The following is a 22,689-nucleotide window of genomic DNA, read 5'->3' as shown; positions in this document are numbered from 1 at the left end:
ACCACAGAGAGGAGGGACCCACTAACGCACGCTCACACCCCACCTTCTCCTGCTTATGTCCGAGCCGCTCTGGCTGTCGGGGAGCAGCGGTTGCTCCTGCACCCCCGGGTGCTCCCCACCACGCCAAACACACGGCAGTACCGCAGGAATGGGCTGGAGCCACTGCCCGGAGGCACCGCAACGCACGAGCCAGGCTGCTCTCGCCTCTGACACCACAGCAACCTGCCAGAACCGAAACGCGTCCCAGCCTGCTGCGCCCCGAAACACGTCTCAGCCTGCTGCACCCCAAAACACATCCCAGCCTGCTGCACCCCATGTTGCTCGCAAGGTGCTCGGATGGTATCAGGCTGCGGCATGGCAGCCGTCCCTGCCGACTGCACTCTGCGTCGACCAGGAGAGCAGCTACGATCTGATCCATTTTCCTGCTAACAGGTTCTGACTCCCTGCCCGAGGATTTTCCTCCTGGGAGGGCAGAGTTGCAAAGTGCTTTTGCGGTGAATTTTTTGCACTCCCATCCAAACAAAGGTGATTTCCTTGTTTGTTTCTCTATTTGCCATATTTAAAAGTTCCACTACAATGAGATTTCCCAGTCAAAACCCATGGATTTCCAGTTAAAAAGGAAACGATCCATTACATTTAAAGATTGCGTGGATGTTGCCACGACCTAGAATTTAGGGCAAGGACAGAAATGTCTGTAATAAGGCCTGCAAACTTGATGATGCTCCAAGAAATGACAAATTGTCTCTTGCTAATTCTCTGCAGTTGTCATCGATACATGTCAGTGCACAAATACTCCATGTAGTGTCAGAGGTATAACTCTGGCTTTCACAAAAATTCCCTGTTTCCATCAAGAGAAGGTGATGGTTAAGCAGGGACTGTGGTTCTTGCTCTGCAATAAATCAGGCATTGGAAACTGTCAACAGGATTAAAAGAAAGCCGACAAGGTGCTGACAAAGAATGGGAAATGAAATATCTCCTTCATGTAGAAAAATGAAGTCACTGTTTACAAAATTTTATATAGAAAGACGCAGACACGGGTTTGCCATCCAAGCGAAAGGTTGCAAGGAAGCCTGGTATAGAAAAAAGACAAAAAAGACCAAGGCTGGACTGCCGTAGGAGTGAATTGGGAGACTCATGGCTCAGGTTTGTAAATGTAAACCCAAAATGAATGAGCTATGAAACAGAACAATGATGTTCAAGAGTCATTACTAATAGCCCTGAATTGGCACTTCAGTCTGCAGATCAAACTGATTGGACATCTGCATGGGGTTAGTACCAAAATATCTCTATAAAAAGCCTTCGACTAGTCTCAGAAGAAAGAAAAGCATCAGAAGGTAGAAAACTAGAAATATGTACAGATTCTTTTCATTTGTTTGTTTAATTAAAATTAAAAAAACCCAAACAAGCAGCTTTTTGAGACAATGTTCCAGAGCAGCGTAAGAATCTGCCCTGGGCTGCCTCATGGTCCAGGAGCAGCCCTGCATCTGTTGCTCCCCCAGGAGCTGGAAGGCATCAAAGAGATGCGGAGCTCGGACTCCAGCAGGTGACACAAGAGAAGGATCACCGCTGGACCCACACAGCAGCACTAGGACCCTTGTCCGGATGATCTCTTTCAAACAACCGAAGTTTGAAACCAAGTGTTGGGTTTTCTAGAAAGGAAAGAATGGAGTACGTGGGTGGAACACACCCAGCTGCTGAAGCAAGCGAACCCCACACTTGTCCATAGAAGATGAAAATAAAAATAACTTGTACATAAGTAACTAGAACATTCTTTATTCTGCTGTTGACCAAGATGATAAAAAGAGGAATCTTATGCCAAATGGCCAATTCAGCCTTAAAAAAGGTCTGAGGAAGACGGGGAAGAAGAAAAAAAGAGGACTACTGATGAGAATGGAAAAATACAGCATGGAGACGGACGCGGGCACCCTTGGCAAGGCCAAGCGTGGCTCTCGAGTCATCTAGCGACCAGAAGGCTACGCAGGCGCCTCTACAGAAAGACTCAGAATCCAGGCGCAAAGGGTAGCTATGACGTTTGTGTTTCACAGCGCTTGCTTCAAGTACTTACTGAGCAGGGTGTGGAGAAACTGTGGCTGTCTTGTTCACACACACAGTCACTGCAGCTGGCTGTACGTACAGCAGATGGAAGGCAGCTTCTGCAACGGGTTATTAAGAAAAAGAATAAAAAGAATGCTCTTTAACAATATAATTTGCCCCATCTGCGAGACTCATGATTAACAGTACATAAGTGATCAGATATACCTCAAGGAACTGAGTTTTAAAAAAATATTACAGTACCAATGATTTCTTTGTATCTACAACTATACAGCATTTTCAAGCAGTATGGAAATTTAATGAAATAATTATGGTTTATTAATTTACATAAAAATACTTTTTACAGTTAAAGAATAAATCTTAAATGGTAAAAAAAATAAGATTAAGAAGCTCCAGCTACTGAGAGTCATGGGAGTTTGTCTGCTCTTCGATAACTTGTTTTACTATTTCTGCCAGTTTTAGTCGATCCACTTTATCCGTGAATCCTCTGCCTGGAAGAGAAGAACAGGTGGTCAGCTGGTGCTGGGCACAAGGAGGAATGCAATCATGACGGGGTCACACACTGAATGCAAAACAATGCTTCCCACAGAAACCTGGGACAGCATTTGCAAGGGAACCAAAATGAGTTAGGATCTCTAGTTCCATTGAAAAAAAGCCCCAAGCACTTAAAAACCTAAATTAAAACCAACCAAAGAAAAACCAGAACAAGTGAAGAGGCACGGCCAAGTCCTCGTGAACCTGGTTGATGCCCCTGCTCCCCTTATTGTCACCAGCATCTGCTCCCGGGGGCTGACACCTCTGCCCCCCTGTTTTGTCCATGAACCATCTGAGCAGCCCCAGGGCAGCTGGCCTGGTTTAATTCTGTTGCCTACACAAGGGATGTTTGTGCTGACACAGATGAGGACAGCAGCCTCCAGCAGAAAGAAAGTAATAAACAGCGGGAAGGAAATCAGCTCAGAACAGCTAACGTGGTTTCTACGGTGATGCTCCATCTGTGGTGCCTTTGAAAACTCTACCCTGAACCTCAAATAGAGATTTTAAAACAGAATTTTCAATCTCATTTCTAGAGCATCCATGCTAGCAGCAGGGCTGAAAGTCTCAAAACCTAAATCAGTCTGACACAAATTCAAGAGATTTGTTTTTATTTCCAAGGAAGGTCACTGCTTCCCCTCTTTCACCTGGTATTAGCACAACCCTCCGCGGAAGAGCAAGAGTTCCTCACCGTTCCAGCTGAAGCTCTGGAGAGTGTCTCGCAGCAACTTACACTCTCGGTTATACTTCCACGCCTCCTGCATCACTTCATTCAGCTTCTCATCTTCATTCTCTCCTGTTTGGGAGAGCACAGATGAACAGGAGGTTTGTCATTCTGCCTCGCAGCAACACTCCGAGCTTCAGTAACAGCACGGGCAGCTATTCCCCCTCGCCTCGCGCAAACCAGGGAATCGGTTTGAAAGCAGACACTCCTCTTTGAAAGTGATTTTAACAGCTCTGACTAGTACTAGGCATGCACCAGAATTCAGCCCGTGGACAACGCTGTCCTCTTTAGACTGACTGGGACAAGAGGAGTTTTGTTGATCCTTCCTCACTACTGACACAGACTGATCCTGGGGCACAGGAAAAAGTCAGCGTCTTGCATGTTTAGGGATGTAACTGATTTCTTCAAAGCGGCAACCTTTACCAGCCTGCGGTAGAATGCACTGAGCTATCACGTCTCGGAGCTTTTCCAGAGCCACGTTGGAATCGTTGCTTCCATTCTCAGGGTCATGGATATAAACACCATCCTTTGGCTTCGTGCTGCAAGAGAGCAAGGAGGAAACAATCACACTCTGAATGCAACTCGAGTCCGTTACTCATTGCATAACCACACCAGCAGAACGCTCCCTTTCACGCTCTGGAAAGCTGGAACTGGGAGCCAGATCCATCATTAATTATCACAAAGTCCTGCATTTTGAGACCACTTTAAATATCAAGAAAAATAAATACCCCTTTAAATTAGTTCAAGGAAGGGTAATCCTAAAATGCATTGTCCTATTTTTCAGACAGGTAACGCGAACAGAGAGAGAAAGAGAGGTTACCTGACTTCAGCAAACAAATGTCAGGATCAGAAAAAAGTATTGGAGTTCTTTCTCCCAGTTTGCCTCACTCAACATGTGAGCCATCTTCTCATAACAGAGCTGTTCCACTCCCTGTACCGTATAATAACACTATCCAACCCCCCTCCTGCCCTCACTGGCAGATCTCGGAAGGCACAACATACTATGCAAATATCACTTGACTCCAACTGCCCACTTTGGCGTGAAGAGTGTGTCAACCAAACCAGAGACTCAGGAGCATGGTTATAATTGAATGCGAAAATTCTCCTGGCATCACGGCTGCCTACACTTTGGTCTTTCAGAAACAGCTTTAGAGATTTACCCCAGTAATTTCCTTTTGCGCAGGATTGGGTTGTTGACGGAGTGAAGGGGTTTGAGGCTGACTTTGAGGTCCTGGATTCTCATGTTCGCAAGCTGTTCTGCGTGAGCCTGCTGGATCCCTGCAACCATTGCCTGGAATGAAAAGAGTTCCACTTGATGTGTTAATTAGCTTCTTTGTGAGTTAAAGAACAATATAAAGACAATGTTAGCCATCGACCAAAAAAAAAAAAAAAAAAAAGCACCAAAATCCTATTTATTTCAGAGATGCGTAACAAAAAACAGATTTGTGTTATGCAAGGTCATTGACCGTGGGACAACACATCCCGACCTCACAGGGGCTGAACAGGACAAAGGATCATCTCTACCACGTGAAAGAAAACACTCAAACCATCCCAGAGCTATCCAGCTCTCCTAGGCAGCGTTCTTGATAAAATAAAATGTCGTTTAGACCTTGTCCATCATCAGCTGGGCAGAGGGGAGGATGTTATCAAGCGCCTCGGTGGAGTTGAGCCAGGGATGGTCCAGCACACCTTCGATGGTCAGCCGCTCCTCGGGTTTGACCTTCAGCAGCCTGGGAGAGGAATCAATCTGTCCATAAAGAGCTCTTTGCTGCTTTACAGCGTGCTGCTCTGCCTGGGATCAGAGCGTGTAGCAATCTCTAAGCATTAGAGGGGCCAAAAAATAAACTCTTCCTAACAACTACAACACTAAGCTGACCCAACAGCAGCCTGACTTTCTATCAGCCTCGCTGCCCCTTGCTGCGGTGAGATTTCAAGGCTCTCGCAGCTCATTCGGTTCTATTCAGCAGCTCAGCGCAAAGAAAGTGCTGAAGGATGTTTTAGCAACAGTTGCGTTCTGCTGAACTCTACATTCACATCCTCCCAGATGGGGAATTATCTTTCAGATGAACTGGAAATGATCCAGACCGACACTGTCTGGAAATGCACATCCAGAGCTCACCCACAGAATAGTCTGTGCTCACACCAAGGACTCTGCGCACGGCAAAGTAAGGCAGCTTCAAAGATGGAAACCCCTTTGCTCAATTAACTGCTTTTACGATGCGACGTCTTAGCTCTCCTGCAGTAACGGACACTTTGGCAGGCTACAGCACCTCAAAACAAGAGGGAACTTTACCCTGAGATCTCTGAAAACTCCATGGAATTGACTTTTAGAACAAAACCCTGGAAAGGGATTTTGCAGCTAAACTCAAGGTAATTACAACTGTTTAATAAAAAATAAGTACAATTTCATCCAGAGTGCCGACAAGTTACCCCAAGAGTCTAAATTAGAAACAGAATGACTTGATGAGCTTGTCACACTTTCTTAGACAATCCTCTAAATCAGCTTCCTGGCTGCAAAGCAGAATTGTTTAATGTACCAAGAAAGTGGAAATAACTCGTACAAAATGTCAGCAGGACCACAGGCTGGCTCAGAAATTTCACTTGCGAGGCCATGCTGCCAAACAGGTCATCAGTTCAGTTTTAATACAAGACCTGAGACACATGCATTCCTTTTCTGTTGGTTTTCAAAGTCCTAACCTGTCATCAAGCACTCCGGCTCAAAGCTTGAGGTCAGACATCAGCTCGATGTGTTTGAGCTGAATTCAAGCAGCTGCTTGAATGCAAACTACGACCTCCAGAAGCAAGACCCCATGTGCAGAGCTGTCTACATAAATAAAATGTGAACTTCTCCAGAATAAAGGCTAAATGTTTTCCTGCACTGTAAACACAGGTTGAGACTCACTGGCTGGAAAAGACGAGCAGGAAAGGGAGTCCTGATAACATTCGGGAGAGAATTCAGTGGAGTGAGCTGAATCCAAGGAACAGCACTCTGAGCTGAGCTTCACAATGAAACCTATCGACTGTGGAGCTTCTGAGTGAGAATAAGGAGGTGACCTCGGTATAAACAGAGGTGTCACTGCACCATAATCTGCAGTCTATTTGGTGAAAGGTTGTGGGCTCTCCCGCACTGCTATAACCAGGTCCCCACACCCTTTCCAAACACTGTTAAGTTCTTGGAGATTTTACAGTACACACAGGAGACAGTGACAGTTTAAAATTATTTAAGCAATTGATTTTTTTATATTTATGTTGCTTTTATCCTTCCAGTTCCTCTGGTGATACAAGCAAAGGCAGTGAGTCCCTCTCACACTTTAAAAAATAAGTGAGGTCAAGACCTCCTCGGTGCCACATTCTTGCTTTCAAACAGGACCATGGCATCAGAGCCTTTGAAACATCTGCAACCGAGAGATGTGCACGGAAAGCAGTTCCATTAGCATTTAGAATAAAATATTAATGCAAAACCTTATCTCCCAGTCTGACACCTTGTGACAGCTCTTTACCTCGCTCTCCATGCCTCTCTCTCGACTCCTTGCACACGGTGTGCTCAGGGTTTTAAGGGGCAGATCTACCAGCTCCTAAACGGCACCTAAGTGTCCCCTGATTTTAGCAGGGGTTTAAAGGTTACCACAGGGGATCCGTGCCCAGAGAGCACCTGCAGGTGTGACAGCTGGCTGTCTGTATTGCTCTGAAGCAAGGAGGTGTAGCTGTTCCCTTTAGAGACTAAACACACAATGCACTCTAGTGAGACAGGAGACATCAGAAATTGAACACAGTGGCTGGGGAGGAAAAAAAAAAAAAGAGGGAAAGAAAAATATTGACCAGACTTAATTTGTGCTGAATATAATAGAAATTTTTTCATCTGTATGTGCTGCAGACAATCCCCCCCACCTTTGGAAACATCAGCCCTTTGTGATAATGCACTTTCAAGTGATTTCCCCATTTTTTAATAACAGCAAAGAGCAATACAACATTTTCCTCGACTGACTCACTTTCGCACAATGTCTTTCGCCATTTCTGAGATCTGGCTCCACTCTTCCTCTGGAAATTCAAAACTTCCTGTCATGATCTTTTTCCGCATGTCCTTTGGAATTGTCCGACTATGGTGTTTGGAGTAAAACGGAGGGTATCCACACAGCATCACGTAAATAATGACACCCAGGGACCACAAGTCACAGCTCTGAAAGCAAGGAAATGATCACTTTGGGGCGCAATTTGCAGCAAGCAGCGGTGTAGCGACGTTAAAAGTTCTACGTGATTCCCTAAGGGAACAGAAACACAGCTCAGCCTCCTCCGAAAGGGTCCATCTGAGGACCTTTGTGGATAAATACGGCAAACACGAACTCCATGCTGCCAAGCTCAACTCCTTCTAGGACCCAAAAGCAGCTTGTTTACAGAAAATACTCCTGGAACTCTGTGCTGTGCGATGGTAAATTGTATGGAAACAGCCCGTGCGTCAGAGGCGGGAGCACGCTGTGCGTTATTACATCTCTCGGGGTACTTGAGTCCTCGTCTCTCAATATCAGAGCATAAAGCAGAGTACAGTCATTTTTTAGAATGTGAGACTAAAAAAGCAACACCATCAAACACAGGAGCTAGCGGAGATAACTCAATCAGAGAGGTTCATAATGAAGAACACACATCCTGAAAGCCACGGAGATGGAGCAGTTTGGAAAGCCCGGAGCGGTATCTCCAGCTGCTCACGCCGTGTCCCCTCCTGCCCTCCCACCCCAGCCTGGAGCTCCCCCAGCCCTTGCCCTGGTGTTACTGCTGATGGGATACTGAACAAGTTCAAAAACCATCTCAGTGACGAAGCTGGAGGCCAGATCTATTCCCCATCTGGATCACTGTGTGTTCATGAAACATAGACACTGCTTGGGAAGAAGGGAAGAGGACCACAGCATCCAGGCTTCCATTCCAGCTTCTGTTGGACCATCTCCTCGAGGATGCGGCTCTGTTACCAGTCAGTTGTGGCACGGTGCAGGCTGGGGCTGGTAGGACCTGCTCTGACCCTGGCCATCCATCCCCAGCACTCCTTCTGTGCCAGCACTAGCATTTGTACAGCTCATTATCTATTTTTACTAGCTTGGTTTCCAGCCCTATCAGCCCTCCCGGGGACTCCCAAAGGTTTACACCAGCCCAAGGACGGACGGGAACACACAGCCAAGCGTAGCAGAAGCCTGAGCTCCAGACAGGTTCAGGTGACTGCGGAAAGACAGGACAAGGGGAGATTTGGGGAGCTGGGGAGGTCCTGCAATCGGTTTACCCAGACAGAATCTGCACAGCTGCCAACAGAAGCAACCATCCTGTCTGCCCCAGGCTGTATATTCCACCACCTGCTTTGGGACAGCACAGGTGTTCATGAAGCTGCACGGACAACCTCAGCAAAGAGGGAACCCCTGACCCCAAAAACTGGTTTTGGACTGGATCAACATGGACCCAGGAAGGGGCCCTCAAAGGTGAGACCATTTCCTTCTGCAGGGAACACACCTAGATCAGCTCATTCTGGTCATTAAATCATACCCTTGGCTTTTGGCTTCTACAAAACATGTGGATGCTGAAAACAGAAGAATCTCCAGGGAGTTACCCCACGTACATGTGCTTTTCAGCACGCTGCTTAAGCCAGTCTCAGATGGTCCTAGAAGTCTAAATTTCTACTTAGATACCTAAATTCTCATAATTTTTCTAGTGACCAGAGAGGATTTCTAATGAAATCCATTGGACTTTAGGCATGTAAGTAGGAAACAGGCATCTGAATTCTTTCTGGATATGGCTCCCAGATTCTGTTTCTCAAGAGTCAACCCCTCCAGCCATGCCATCCTCACTTAGAGCAGACCCAGTACACACACAGCTTAATAAAAATACCCAGGGAATCACACCCAGGGAATCAAAGATGTGTTTCTTCCTCCAATTTAGATCTGTGGGATAGAGCTGCTGATCATGAAGGTGGATCACAGGCATTTCCACTCGGGCTCTGAACTGCTGCGGAAGGACAGTGTCCCCGGGAGTTTATCACAGGCTATTTTGGGGAACCAGGCACATGCCAGATGCTGCTTTTCCAGTGAGTCACACTTGGCAAGGTAAGGACAAGGCTGGTCCTTCCAGCAGCCTTTCCAGTTAGTGCCACCATGACTGAGAGCAGTTCAGAGCGACCCATCAGTTCTTTAAATGAAACATGGAAACAAAATCATTGGATCACACTGTAACCCCAGAAGATCAGGGCAGCTGAACCTCACCAGCATGCGAGTTAACTCCAGTTGATAACCGTTTCCAAGGTTCTTCCACTCTGTACAAGAATATGGCCCATATTTATCTTCAGTTGCCATGGCCAGGGCTCTTTGGTTCATTAAAAGAACAAAACAGCTGTCAAACTGTTACCAACACGAACAACCACTGAGCACGAGCAACCACTTCCAGGTGTCTCTGGGACTGCATCTACCTTCTTACAACAGAAGAGAGAGGGCTGTTCCTGGAGAGGAGATCTGCTTCCGTCCACAGAGGTGGAGTTCTTGAGCCTCGTGGGACTTTCAAAATGCACAAAAAACAACTTTCCCTGTGACTGGGGGTCACACAAGAGAAGGCAGAAGAAACTCTGTATTGACAAGGATATTGGCAGCTGTCTGAGAACTCTTTTTATAAGAAGTGTCTGGCTTCAATCATCAAGCTATTTCTCCAGGATGGAGAAGAGACAATCAACCCTGAGGAAGGTGGATTTGTGACTAGGAAATCCATGCAGACTAATTCAGTGAAAATTATCTCTGCCCACCTTTGCTTTAGCTCTCTCCAGAAGGCAACTAAACCATAACAGTAAATAGCAAACTACCCCCTCCAGCACGTGGTTAAACAACCATCCTTGGAGCTGGGATCAGTGCAGATACTTAGCGCTGCCACCAGAAACCAGCCAGCAGGAGAGAGTGATGCTGATATGGAAGAAAATGGTTTGGAATGACCAAAAAGCAGCACAACCTTTCAGGACACTTTCTGTTGACTCTAGCAGCAGCAGCTATTGCCCATGGCTACAGCCAACACAATACACCACTGGCCATTTCGCAGAAGATCGCCAATGCAGATAAGGTCCCATCACAGCTGACTGAACAAAACAGCCTAAAAAGAGCTTTGCATATCCAGAAACTCCGGCTGACAGCAGAAAAGAGGATTCCTTTGAACCAGTCTCTTGTGGAGGTGAAAGAACTTCCCACACGGTCACACTCCAGCAGGATCATTCTACTCCCCCCAAAATATTTTTAATCTTTAGTGCTCCTTTAAGAACGTTTGTATATTTTAACCTTAATTAAAGGATCATTAATTGGGCTTGGACCAAGCGTGTGTTTCATATTCTCTCCATCAGAAAAATCGCAGAGGCAGCAGCACCTTTTAGTTCTAAACCGAGAACGACAGCTACCTGCACAATCTTCTAATTCTCCAGTTCAACTGAACAAAACCTGGTCTGAACATTTAAGGGCAGAAATACCACTGCATACTTGTTCACTCTTTTTAGAAAAGCCAAAGGAACCACACTTTTGCAAAATACAGCCCCAGAGATACTGCCTCCTTCCCGCTGCACACACACAGACAGCGAGCAACGTGACACTTCCCTCCTGCTCCCTGCAGATCCTGCTTCTTACTCTGCGTGAGATATCTGGGCAGCGAGATATATTCCTGACACAGTGATCAGAACAACTTTCTTGCTCCCGGCCATAAGTGTGTTAACTTCAGGGCAATTCTGGGCAGTGAGATATATTCCTGACACAGCAATCAGAACAACTTTCTTGCTCCTGGCCATAAGTGTGTTAACTTCAGGGCAGTAAAGTTTATTGCCTTAGGTGATAAACTGTGTCTACAGACTCCTACCGCAGAGATATCAGGAGGCGGGGGGAAGACACTGCTTCAGAGATACTGGCTTGTGGACTGTTCCGCAGCTTACCTTGTTGTAAGTGTAAGGTGTTGGAGAGGTGGGGATAATGCCAGATTTTTCCTTCTGATGCCGTCTTTGTGCCTCCAATACCTGTTGCCATGAGAGGAAAAAAAAAAAAAAAAAAAAGGCAAAATACATCTCATCTGCAGGCACCACAAAAAGCAACGCCTCTGCCAAACACGCCTGATGCTCTTCCGTTCGGTGGATTTATTCCAGCAACTGAAGACTGCCAAACTCAAACCGTTCTTCCTATGAAAGGCTGGAACTTTCTACATGGGGAAAATTTCACCTAAAATATTTTGCTGCTTTGGATAAAAACTCCAGTTTTTCCTGAATTAAAGCAATTGCTCATATCACTTCTGTTCAAAAACTCTTCACAGCTTCTTGCTTTGGAACTAGACCTTAAAGTGTGTTTGGAGGGTAACCCCAGCTCCAGAGATGTCCCTTCTTACCTCTGCCATGAAAAAATCAAATCAAATTTGTCCCTCACTGGTCAAATCTGGGTTTCTACAAAAATCTCAGTTTAAATATGCTTAGGATAAATATGCTTTTTACGGGTTTGGTAGTTCACCAGCAGGCTCCAGTTGAGAGGCATTTTCCGGGCACTCGACCGTGGCTGCACAGTCTGATCTCTGGAATTGCTCTTCCCAGTCATTAAGGGCTGCCAACACGCCCAGTACTGCAATTAAATATCCATCTGCACTTTACTTTTAATTTTCTTCAGGATTCCAACACAAAGCACAAAGAGAGTGGGGAAAGCAGCGCTACAAAACCCAGCCTGTCTGTAATCACAGATTATATCTTAACACACAGCGACAAGGGGCCAAGCCAAGGTGAGCGGGTAACCCTCCGGCACTGCCCTCTTTTTGAGCAGCCGCCTTTACAGAACCTTTTTGTTCCAGCATAGTCCTGTTTAATGTCATCTTGTATGACCCTGAGGTGGAAGAAGGATTGCGAGGCAGGGACTTTTCCAAAACAACCACTTTAATACAGCTGAAGACCAACTGTCAAAATCCTGGAGTAGTCTCACCAGTGCAAGTCAGGAGGCATCAGCTATCAGCCGGTGCTAAGAGCACAGTCTGGGAAACCTGCCTCACGATCCCCTGCTGTAATCAACAGATCACCGTGGCACTCCATCTCGAAAGGTGGCTACTACACAATTACTCAAGATTCCTGCACCCAGAAGCCCTTAGTAGGACAGCAAAGACTTTAAAATGATGTGGTTATGGGAGGCACAGGCAGTAAAGATCATTATTCCCCTTCAGCCTAGCACTGTAACGGTTTCTTACCTGAGGTGCTACGTAATACGGAGTGAACTGGGGTGTCATCAAGTCACCTTGGTCTACTTTGGCAAATCCAAAGTCACACAATTTAACAGGCGCATCCTAAAACAAGGAGGAGAGGTTTCATTACCAAATCTCATCGTATCAGCTTCTCTCATACATCCTTCTCACCTTGTACTCATCTTACCTTTGCCACACACACTTCTCTTTCGTATTTATAGCCTTACCCTTCCACAGAGCAGCTAAAGGGTCATAAAGGGACCTTTGAAACAAAGATTTGTGTTTTCCTGGGTGCTCTGGGTCAAAAGCAGCCCCCCTCCTCCCAGCTCTGGAAAGCACTGAGCACATTGCAGGGGTCACTGCATAGGCAGCGGGGTTATGAGCAGGAGAAGAAAGAAACAGGCAAGTGCTTGTATACGTCGAAGCATCTGTAATGCATGTCAGAACATCCTGGGACACCCAGGGAGGAAATGGGGCAGAGCAGATCCCCTCAGCAAAGCAGGATCCTGGGTTGAGGTGGAGAACCTGAGCCCTGCTCAACAGCAGCAGCAGGGACAGACCCAGCCCTCCAGGCGGGTCGGAGTATGCAGAAGCACCAAGCCAAAAAGGTAATTTATTTTTGTCACCAAAATATTGCATTAATGTCATTTTCCACCTATTCTGAAAATCGCCATCGAGCCATTTTACAGAATTCAGCAGTAAACAAAGAATTCCAAGTCTTCATCTTACCAGAGAGTTATCCTTGAAGAGGAGATTCTCGGGCTTGAGGTCTCTATGTGCAATGTTTAACGAGTGGCAATGCTGCAAAGCCAAAGCTATCTGAAAAAGGGCACAACACATCAACCACGATTACAGAATTCCTCCTTCAGCTGAGCTTCCTTGCACGCTCTCCAGCAATCACATTCTGTCTAACAGCCAACAGTGAGCTCTTGGTTCAGTATTTCAGTGAATATTTTATTGCATTTGTCACTGACTTAAGAGTCAACATTCAGGCAGTCTTATTCTTTAATTCTTGATGGTGCTGCCTGCAATTTACTCATTTCATGGGATATTACACAGAAATTCATGACTTGATTCTTTCCAAGACAGCTTCTTACCCTGCTGTGGGTTAGAAACCCGTAACCCAGTCACGAGAGCTCGCCAGACTGTACCTTTGGAAGTGCAATTCATTTAAAGGAAACCAAAGCATAAACACTCAAACAGCATCACTGAAACAAAAGTAAGGCAAAGCCACACGACCCTTCTCTGGAAATACTCCTACTGTCTCCTGTAGGATCCTGCCCAAACGCAGTACCCAGGGTGAAGCGCTGAGTCCTTCGAAGACTGTAAATTACTGTGACATGAGAACTTCAGTGTTAACGTAGCTCAGGAACAAACACATTCCCAGAGAAAATGAAGTAGCTTTGGGACAAGGTTTTATCTGCTACTGGCTACAAGGAACCAAGACCCATAGCTCAAGACAATCACGAAGAACCACTACATGAAAGGAAAAGTCTTTAACATGGCTTTCGAACTTCATTTGTATAAACATTAAAGCAAAGAGTTACTTGGGACATGAATACCCTAAGTGTACACACAGTCAGAATTCAGTTAAAAGTCTTGTCTTTTGGGATCATTTAAAAATATTTTCCCAACAGGTTAACCCTGGAGACTGCCTTGCATTGTTGAAATCAAACGGCCCAAAGGACATGAAAACAAACTGTCAAGAATAATTCTGTACTTCACCTAATCTCTCTGCTGGATGAAACCAAAAGGGTCATAGCACAATTAGCATTTCATTAGAAACAATTCAAAGCACAAGACAGAAAGATGCAATGATTTGGGCGTCTTTTTTCCCTCGGTACCAAACACTATCTCTCCAGCTTAGGGGGAGCAAGTGACCAGGATATGGATATATTCATAAATAGTCACAGAAACGTACAACAAACGCTGTAATATCTTGTCTCCTGTTTCCTGTACTCACTGCAGTGACCACTGGTGTGAGAGCAGGACATTTCCTGCTGGGTATCACCAGGATAGCCTCTCACCTACAGCTCACATCTCTTGTTTGGAGTGCAGATAGAACCTCTGCAGGAAGCACACAACGGCAGCTCTGTCCCCTGCTCCACGCTGCGGTGCCCATTCCCACGCAGCAGAGCTCAGCCGTTCTGACAGCAAAACCCTTCTGCCTTGTGGGTCCTTACACCAACCTGCAGGTCCTCTGCACGGCTCCCAGAAAGGCTGTCGGACATACCGCCACACCACCTTCCCTGCAACCCTCCCGCTAATCCGAGCGCTCTGGCTGGGCACCACAAGTCATCCAACAGCTTGGGAGTGACAGGGAACAAGTTCACCCCAGAACCCAGAGGATCCCCGCGCTGAATCCCACCGAGCCCCTCCTGCTTCGCCATCCTGCCTGCTCTTGCAAGATGCAAGCTAGTCACCCCAGATGCACTCCTAAGAAACAACGAGCCTGGTGGACACCAAAACCTCTAGTGATAAATACCGTGCTGGCTATAAAACACAAATCCAAGAGTGAGTTGCCTAGAGAATGGAGAGGGAAAAGTGACGTGGGAACAAACAGCACAGAAACATGCACTGTCGTGGGAAATCCTCTGGTTATCTTCCACGATAGGCAGGAGGACTTCCATAAAAAAAAATACAGAACCCAGCTTGAAAACCACTGGCCTGGGACACACGTACGATATTGTCTGCTACCCTGTGCAAAAAGCGAGAGAAACGCCAAGTCTGTGTCCCGGCCAAGAATGATCCTCAGACTGGAGCTCCAGAGCCACACGTGGTCTGGTGAGAGCCTGCGGACTGCTGGAGGCAACACTTTCAGAACAACAGCAGGAAGATTGTGTGAGAAAAGAGCTCTCTTTGGTGAAGTGCTCTGTAGAGCAGGGTAGGAAAAAATCATCGCTAAGGACAGCAGAGACACCGGGGTCCCAACCCAAAGAACTAGCCCCCACCTTCCAACTCTTTGCTTCTATTAACACTTTGTCATTGTCAGGTTATAACAAAGCAGGCAATGATCATCGGATCAGAACTGAGGATTATTTTAGCTTCCCTTTTTCCCACCCCCCAGCCCAAGGAATTGTTAAATACTTTCGCCATTATCATTCATGGATTTGCTTATACATGGGTGTTGACTTGCCTGCTTTGTTACTTGGCTTGCTTGCTTCTCAGTAAAGTGCCGGTGCTGGCTGATTCTGTGAAAGAGCTCTCCCCCTTCCATCATCTCCATTACAATTAGGAGCCGAGCCCTGTTCAAAAGCATTTCGTTATATTAAGAATAATCAGAAAATAACAGAATTGCTAAGCTAACAATGTAAACTTCACATCTACTGACACGGGGCCAAGAAAGAGACATATACTTGCTGCTTCTACAGCTGTTACAGCTATTTTGGGTCCGTAATTTTGCCTTTAAGCATATAAACTGCAGGATTTTCTGACTGCAGGATTTTCTGGCTCCCAGCACAATCTGACTCGCTGGTCAGCCAGGAATCTACAGTTTGCTCTCGGTGTTGGGCTCCCACATCCAGCTGGAACCAGCACCATGGACGTGTCGACAGGGATGCACCCCCGCCAGCTCCACCCGCGCTTCCCACCAGCAAAGCCAGTTTGGACCTGGAAGCCATTTAGGCACATGGACGTGTAACTCTGCCCTCAGAGAATAACGCAGCAGGTAGAGCCTTGCACCAAACAGGCTGAGCAGCTCCCAGGCTGGAGTTGTCTGGGAGCACGGGACACGCTCGCCTGCGCCCATCCGTGCAAACACGCCGACCTGTCTGTCTGCCTCGGCGCTGGAGATCCTCACGGCAGCTTAGAAACAGGTTGAGGGATTATCTTTAATGCTTTTGAGTCTGGATACTCCACTGTACCTCATTATTTTTGTGGATGCCCCATCCCTGGAGGGGTTCAAGGCCAGGCTGGATGAGGCTTTGGGCAACCTGGGCTGGTGGGAGGTGTCCCTGCCCATGGCAGGGAGTTGGAACTTGATGATCTTTAAAGTCCCTTCCAACCCAAACCATTCTATGATTCTATTATTTTAATTTACAGTTTTATTGACATAATTACGAAGGACAACGAATAGAAAGGACTGCTAGATCAGGAAACTCCCTTCTTGTTCTTCTCATCACACAGCAACATCAGATACATCGGAGACTAAGGCAGGTCTCAGCTCTTTAATTCTCCCAGCTCTGATTTTTTTTTTTTTCTCAACTAACATCCAATTAGAAAACAGCATTTTTATCCCACGCAATATTAATGTGTGAAAAACAATCAGTCTGCTTCACATCCTGCTAAGTTCATTTTAAGCAGGACAATGTATTGCGAGTTTACAGGGCAGAACCTTCTATTTTTAGAAACAATTACTTTATTTTTTTTTAATGAAGACTGGCACTCTGAGTTTCCCAGTGGCTCACGGGCATCACCATCATGTAAAAAGATCTCACTTAGGTAGCAACAAAAGGCGCAGCTCCAGTCCTGCTTTAACAGCGCTTTGGAAGCAGGAGGAGGCTCCAAGGTTACAATTCAACTGCAGCTACTAAAGCACTATCAAAGCAGGACAGAAGCCTGAAGCTAGTATACTATCTCAGACAATGCAGGTATCAGAGACTGAATCAACAAAAAAACCTAAGAAATGAAGATGTATTCAAACCCAGTAACAAATTCATTTAAATACGCAAAGGTCTGGGCACTGCCAGGGGAAAAAGCAAGCGCTGCTCAGCCTGAAATATAAATCTGAAACACCCTGTAAATATTCATTTTGGTCACACTGTGATTAAAAAAAAAAAAGCAAACTCCACTATACCTTGGCCTAAACATGGAAAGCAAGCTGTGGGCATGAATCACCCCATGTAATCTTACCTTGGGCTGGATTCGTGTGGGAACTGCACGCTGTTAGCATAAACTTCAATAATCTGAACAATATTTGGATGTGTTGCACACATCATGTGCAGACGTACCTTGAAGAGAAGGGAAGAAACGTTACTGTACGTGGTGGCACGTACTTGACCAGTCCTGCCCCTCCCTTAGCCCCCCCAGCTGTGCTCAGCACCAGTCACACCCAATTTAAAAATATTCAAAAAATAAGAAGTGGCTACAAGCGCTTATCTGAGTGACCAGCAGCCACACTGCTTGGACTGAGTAGGAAAAAAAATCATAAATTGTCAACGTATTTGTTACAGACCATGGAATCAAACCCGACGGTTCCAGGAAAAGCCCAACCTTTTATTTATTTGGGTATTTTAAATAAATTTAAAGCTAGAACTAGCAATAGAGATTGAACTGAAACAGAAAATTCATGAATAAGACCTGAGATTCCACACTGCGGCTCCTTCTACGGCCTCAAGGTCTAACACATGAAACCTCATCTCCTGTTCCAACTTTCTGAAACGGAAACCTAGGGAATTTTCCCCAGTTTCAAGCTACCTGGGACTGCTAAATCAAGCCAAAGCCTGTAAACAGATTATTTTTCCCTGGGAATTTTAAAAGAGAATTTGCTGAGTAACAAGAGATGGCAGTTGCCGGAACCTGGAGGACCATTAACGCTTTTTTCCCTTTCATGGCAACCTGAACGCCCATTGTTTCCAACAGACAGAGGGTTTGGGACCGTGGCAGCTCCTGCCAGCCACAGAAAGTCACAAAGGGGATCGGTGGGGTTACTGAGTTTCTCGCACAGAGATAAACCCGTACCATCTACAGTGCAACTCGAAGCATTCTTGGCCATTCTGTGACATCCAAGGGTGAGATGGATGGGGACAAAATCAGCTCTAAGCTACGCATGTCACACTACAGGGGACACAGGGAGAACCCCAGCTTAAAGGCAGCTCTGTAAGGGACATTTATACACCTACAGCTAACACAGGGTCAGAAAGCCCCTCTGCTCCACCCACCACCTCTGGGAACTGAGCACAGCAAGGCTGGAGGATCGAACCCAAAGAATCTCGCACAGCAAGGTCTCCAGAATACGCTTTTTTTTTTCTTTTTTTTTTAAACTAGCACAACAATTCACCGAAAGGGCGAGATGTGCGGCGTGTCAGAAGGCAGACAGTACAAACAGGAACTATACCTCATTTCTAGCTTTTGGACGATCGAGAAGAATTTTCAGTGCAAAGCGTTCTTGCGAGGATTTTTTCACGCAGACTCTGGTATGACAGCAATACAATTATTCGGTCAGCAAGAATGTTAAAGAGACACTTCAAGCAATTGATCTGCAGTTATGAATTTGCTCTCCACATGGGAATTCAGGTGAATGCCCACAATCTGGAGCACACAGCCTTCCCCACCAACCCAAGACATGATGCAGAAACATCTCACGCACAGTTTCAACGATGCAAAAAAAGGAGCTGGGGAACGGCAGCCAAGCAGCACGTGCTCTGTCCATCCAGCCTGAAAAGATACTTTTCAGGGAAAAAACCCAAACCACACAGTGGCAGCCTGAACACCTCCAGAGGAGGGTGCAGCCAGCCATCAAGGAAGCGGTTCTGAATGGAAATCCCTGTTTCAGCAAAGCCACCAACTGCGCCGCACGCGGGTTTTCTCGCTTTCCCCCATTTAACATTAACAATCGACCTGCGGCAGAGGGAAGGGCTTACATACTAACAGGCAGCTAACAGAAAAAAAAAAAAAGAACAAAGGGATATTTTAATAAAGACCAGAAGCAACACAGCACCAGAAAACGGATGAGGAGAAACCAATTGCCTGGACAGGAAGATAAATGGTGGCCAGAGACAATCGCCCAGGAACAGAGGCGCAGACATTTGTTTTCCAGCACACATTCCCCTCGTTGAAAAGGGAATATGTGTCTTGCTTTACAGAAAGCACCCAGGTCCTGCAGGGCTTGGAAATTCCCGACGGTTTGGGATGCAGAGTTCGTGGCACTATCTGCTTCGGCCTCACATGATGATGTGAAAAAATAGCCGGTAAAAATAGCTAATGGGTGCGCGGCGCTGATGCCCCCAGTGACGATACCGTAGACGGGAGCAGCGACCTTTGCACCGCGCTGACACCAGGATCAAAAGGACAAAGGTGTCGGAGCAGAATTCTCCGCCGCCACCATTTCACAACCGCTTAGCGTCAGGAATACGGCAGCGAGACGGGAGAAGGTGGAGAATCAAGGAGAGTTTTGACTCCAACCATAGCCCATAAGAGACAATACCTCGCGTGCACATCCTCCCACGCGGAGCGGAGACATTTATTTGTTTATAAAGAGTTTTCCACGTGTCACATCACAATTAACACACATCCTCACTGCTCCCCAGCCGATGCACCGGGCTGATTCCACACCAAGCCGCAGGTTCTTGTCTTACCTAACAGGACCACTGATCCCAGCTCCCAGCTTCTGAGTCCAGTTAATGTTGTACTCCTCTAAAATGGAGGTTTCCTAGTCAAGAAGGAGCAGGGGGAGGGGAAAAGAGAGTAAAAAAAATAAATTACTACATCCCTTCCAAAAAAAACCCAGCTCAGCAGACCTGATCTGCAAGATACCCAAGCAGAGAAAGAGCCTGCTTTGGGGTTTTGCTGCACCTGGGAAAATCACACATGAATACAAATGCTTACATAAGAATATATCTCAGTTTAGAATTGTTTCCATGCAGCTGAGACTGCTCACCCTGGCGTTTGGAAACAGGATTATTGAGAACAGTAAATGGGATCTCGCATCTTTAATACCAAAAGCGTATCAAGGGCACGTTTCCCCCCCGACTCTAAATCCAGCTTCCTTCCTACAAATGACCAACTGCAATGGAACACAACGGCGCAGTTACAGCATTATTACTATGTGCTTTCTGGGCACACGGGAGAGCGGAAAATGATTGCGCTGCTTTCCGAGGGTTTGCAAACCTTTGGAATCATTACACCGCGCATTAAACCCTGCGCAACTGGTTTCAGCCTGTCTGATAATGAGCCAGGCTCGTGTTTATAAACCTTTTGTCCAAATTCAAGCGGGTTGGGTTTGGGTATGACACAGCTCGGCCGCTATCATGCTTCAACATGTCGCAAGGCAGGATGCAAAGGCAGGGTTTGGATAAACGCCGCTGCCGGGCGCTGCGACGCAGCCGGTGACAGAACCACGGAGCAGGGCTCCACCGCAGAAATGTGGGGTGGAAACTCAACGCAGAGGAATACACGGCATAAAATCCTGCTTTGGTCTTTTCTAGACGTTGCTACCTGTGTTCAGGATCATCTCTCGAAAAGCCACAATTTTGGATAAATTTTGAGAAAAGGAGATGGAACAAAAGCTGGCACCAGAGGAAGCAACCAGGGAAAATCCTTCCCAAACACACTGAAAACAAATGGGAGAGTCCACGGCTGGCAAAAGGATGGAAAACAAAGCAAAAGGGGAAAGTTGATATTTAAGGGGAGATTTGAAGGGATTTGAGAGTTAAAAAGACAGCTATGAAAGGGAAAATTGCTTTTTAATGCAGTCTGGAAGGGGTCTCACACAAATCATAAATGACTGGGGGGAAAGGTGTAAAGGAAAAAGTTAAATTTCACTTTTAACTGGAGATTTTATGAAAGGTTTTAAAAGAAAGGGGAAGAAGAGCATCATGGATCCCACACAGTTTGTTGTTTTCAAGGAGAAGCACAAAGAAGCTTTCTTACCAATGTAACTAACCTAAATTTCACTCGTGAGAAGTGTATTAGGGAAAAACCAATTTAATTTTCCTGATGTTCAGGTTCAGAGAATTGAAGATGTCATTGGTGGAATTAAAACACCATTTTACACGAGCATTAATGAGCAGAGAAAAGCTTCCTCTGAACCGGGGAGTGTCTCTTCAGCACACACTTTCAAGATCACAAACCTGCCCCCTGAAAATATCAAAATCTGTTCCAGCTAGGAAGCTGAAAGCCTCGCCTCTCCAGCCTGATCAACGTCCTGCGGGGTGCGGTGTCCTGTACACGGCTGCACGTCTGGAGGATGAAATGCCCCACGGCAGCGCTGAGCCTGAAGACCGGCTGACGGGTCAGCTGGAACTAATCTGTTGTGGCTGGGAACAGAGGAGGCAGAAAAGTGCTGGAGAGAGCTTTCCAAAAAAATCTGCAGTGGTGCAATTTCTTACTGTAAATCTTTTTGCTCCTACTGTAAAGGAACTTTAAACTTCTGATCACTCCTTACGTTAATTTCCAGGGGGCAAAGGGAATAAACTAATTGGAAATGCATTCATTTACAAAAAAGTTTCCCACAAACTAAGAACTGAGATCTCTCCAACAGCACAATGCCCTTTCAGCGAGCTCCGGGTACCTAAAATAACGGTTCGAGCATCCGCCCGCGCAGAGTCAGCAGCCTGGGACGCGAACAGCCTGGGAAGGCAGGACTCTTGAGATTTCTCCTTGCTTCCTCTCCAACAAGCTGCTTTCAGACAGGGTGAGGCAGCGGGACCGCTCGGGAAAGAGCTCAGCCGCTCCTCAGTTTCCCCCGAATGCAAACGGGAAAAGGTTTGAAATCAGGTCCTTTAAGAATAACGCATCCTCACTACCCAGACTGCTGCCTGGACAAACTCCACGTATCCAACAACCAGCGTAACTCCACCTCCGCTGCTCCCACACGCAGCCTTCCAGCTCCAGCTACTCTGCCTTAACCAGCGATCGCTATCTGGAATCGCAGACCTTAAACCTGCGGACCCAGGTGAAAACCAATCAAACCTGAACGGTAACCAAGTATTTGAGAAGCAGGGAAATCAAGCACCATATATAAAAATACTAAATTATGTTTTAGATCCTGACAACGCCTACAACCCAAAAGATTTGCCCAGAATCTGTTCTTGGTCACAAGTCCTCCAAACTGCGAGGGGCAGGAGGCAGACACAGGACCCTCCCTACACTTACTCTGCTTTTGCTTTTTTTGTTTTGTTTTAACCCCCAAGAGCTCTGATATAGATCTCTACCTTCACATTAAATAATTGGAAAAACTCATTTTTGAAAGCTTTCTGGACAGCTACTTCACCTGCACTGGCCCAGGACTGACACAGGAAGAGACAGCAGATAATTTCAATGCTTGATCTCACGCCTCCGTTACCATCTGGGTTGTCTGAACACAGCGCTTCGACTTCCTTCTACTTTGGCCTTTTTCAGTTCAAAAGGCAAGACCCCCATTTTGTAAATCAATCCAGATTTCAACAACACAAGACTGCGTTGCTACTTCTCTCACATTGATTTTTGCCCCCAAGGAGCTTTGTAAAGACAAATCCCACCCTGGCACA

At 46.3% G+C, this 22,689-nt stretch overlaps 1 protein-coding gene across 2 annotated transcripts; it reads right to left on the bottom strand.

Moving 5' to 3' along the window:
- Positions 1-2,351: 2,351 nt before the first annotated feature.
- MAPKAPK5 (mitogen-activated protein kinase-activated protein kinase 5) lies at positions 2,352-19,865 on the bottom strand. Of its 2 annotated transcripts, none has more exons than XM_010083067.1 (13): positions 19,798-19,865; positions 18,558-18,633; positions 17,354-17,451; positions 15,639-15,747; positions 13,232-13,321; positions 12,509-12,604; positions 11,229-11,309; positions 7,297-7,484; positions 4,917-5,037; positions 4,468-4,598; positions 3,731-3,846; positions 3,275-3,379; positions 2,352-2,543 (listed from the first exon to the last, which is right to left on the bottom strand). In XM_010083067.1, exons 3-13 carry the CDS (start codon positions 17,437-17,439, stop codon positions 2,449-2,451), a joined length of 1,218 nt encoding a protein of 405 aa, XP_010081369.1. In that variant the 5' UTR covers positions 17,440-17,451; positions 18,558-18,633; positions 19,798-19,865; the 3' UTR covers positions 2,352-2,448. The 2 variants fall into 2 exon arrangements, with proteins under 2 accessions (XP_010081369.1, XP_010081368.1); XM_010083066.1 differs by having other exon boundaries at positions 2,354-2,543; positions 3,725-3,846.
- Positions 19,866-22,689: the final 2,824 nt, after the last annotated feature.

The sequence above is a fragment of the Pterocles gutturalis genome, unplaced genomic scaffold (genome assembly GCF_000699245.1).
Source record: "Pterocles gutturalis isolate BGI_N339 unplaced genomic scaffold, ASM69924v1 scaffold18145, whole genome shotgun sequence".
NCBI lineage: Eukaryota > Metazoa > Chordata > Aves > Pterocliformes > Pteroclidae > Pterocles > Pterocles gutturalis.
Note: the sequence above shows the minus strand (reverse complement) of the source record. Positions and strands in the feature narration are given on the sequence as shown.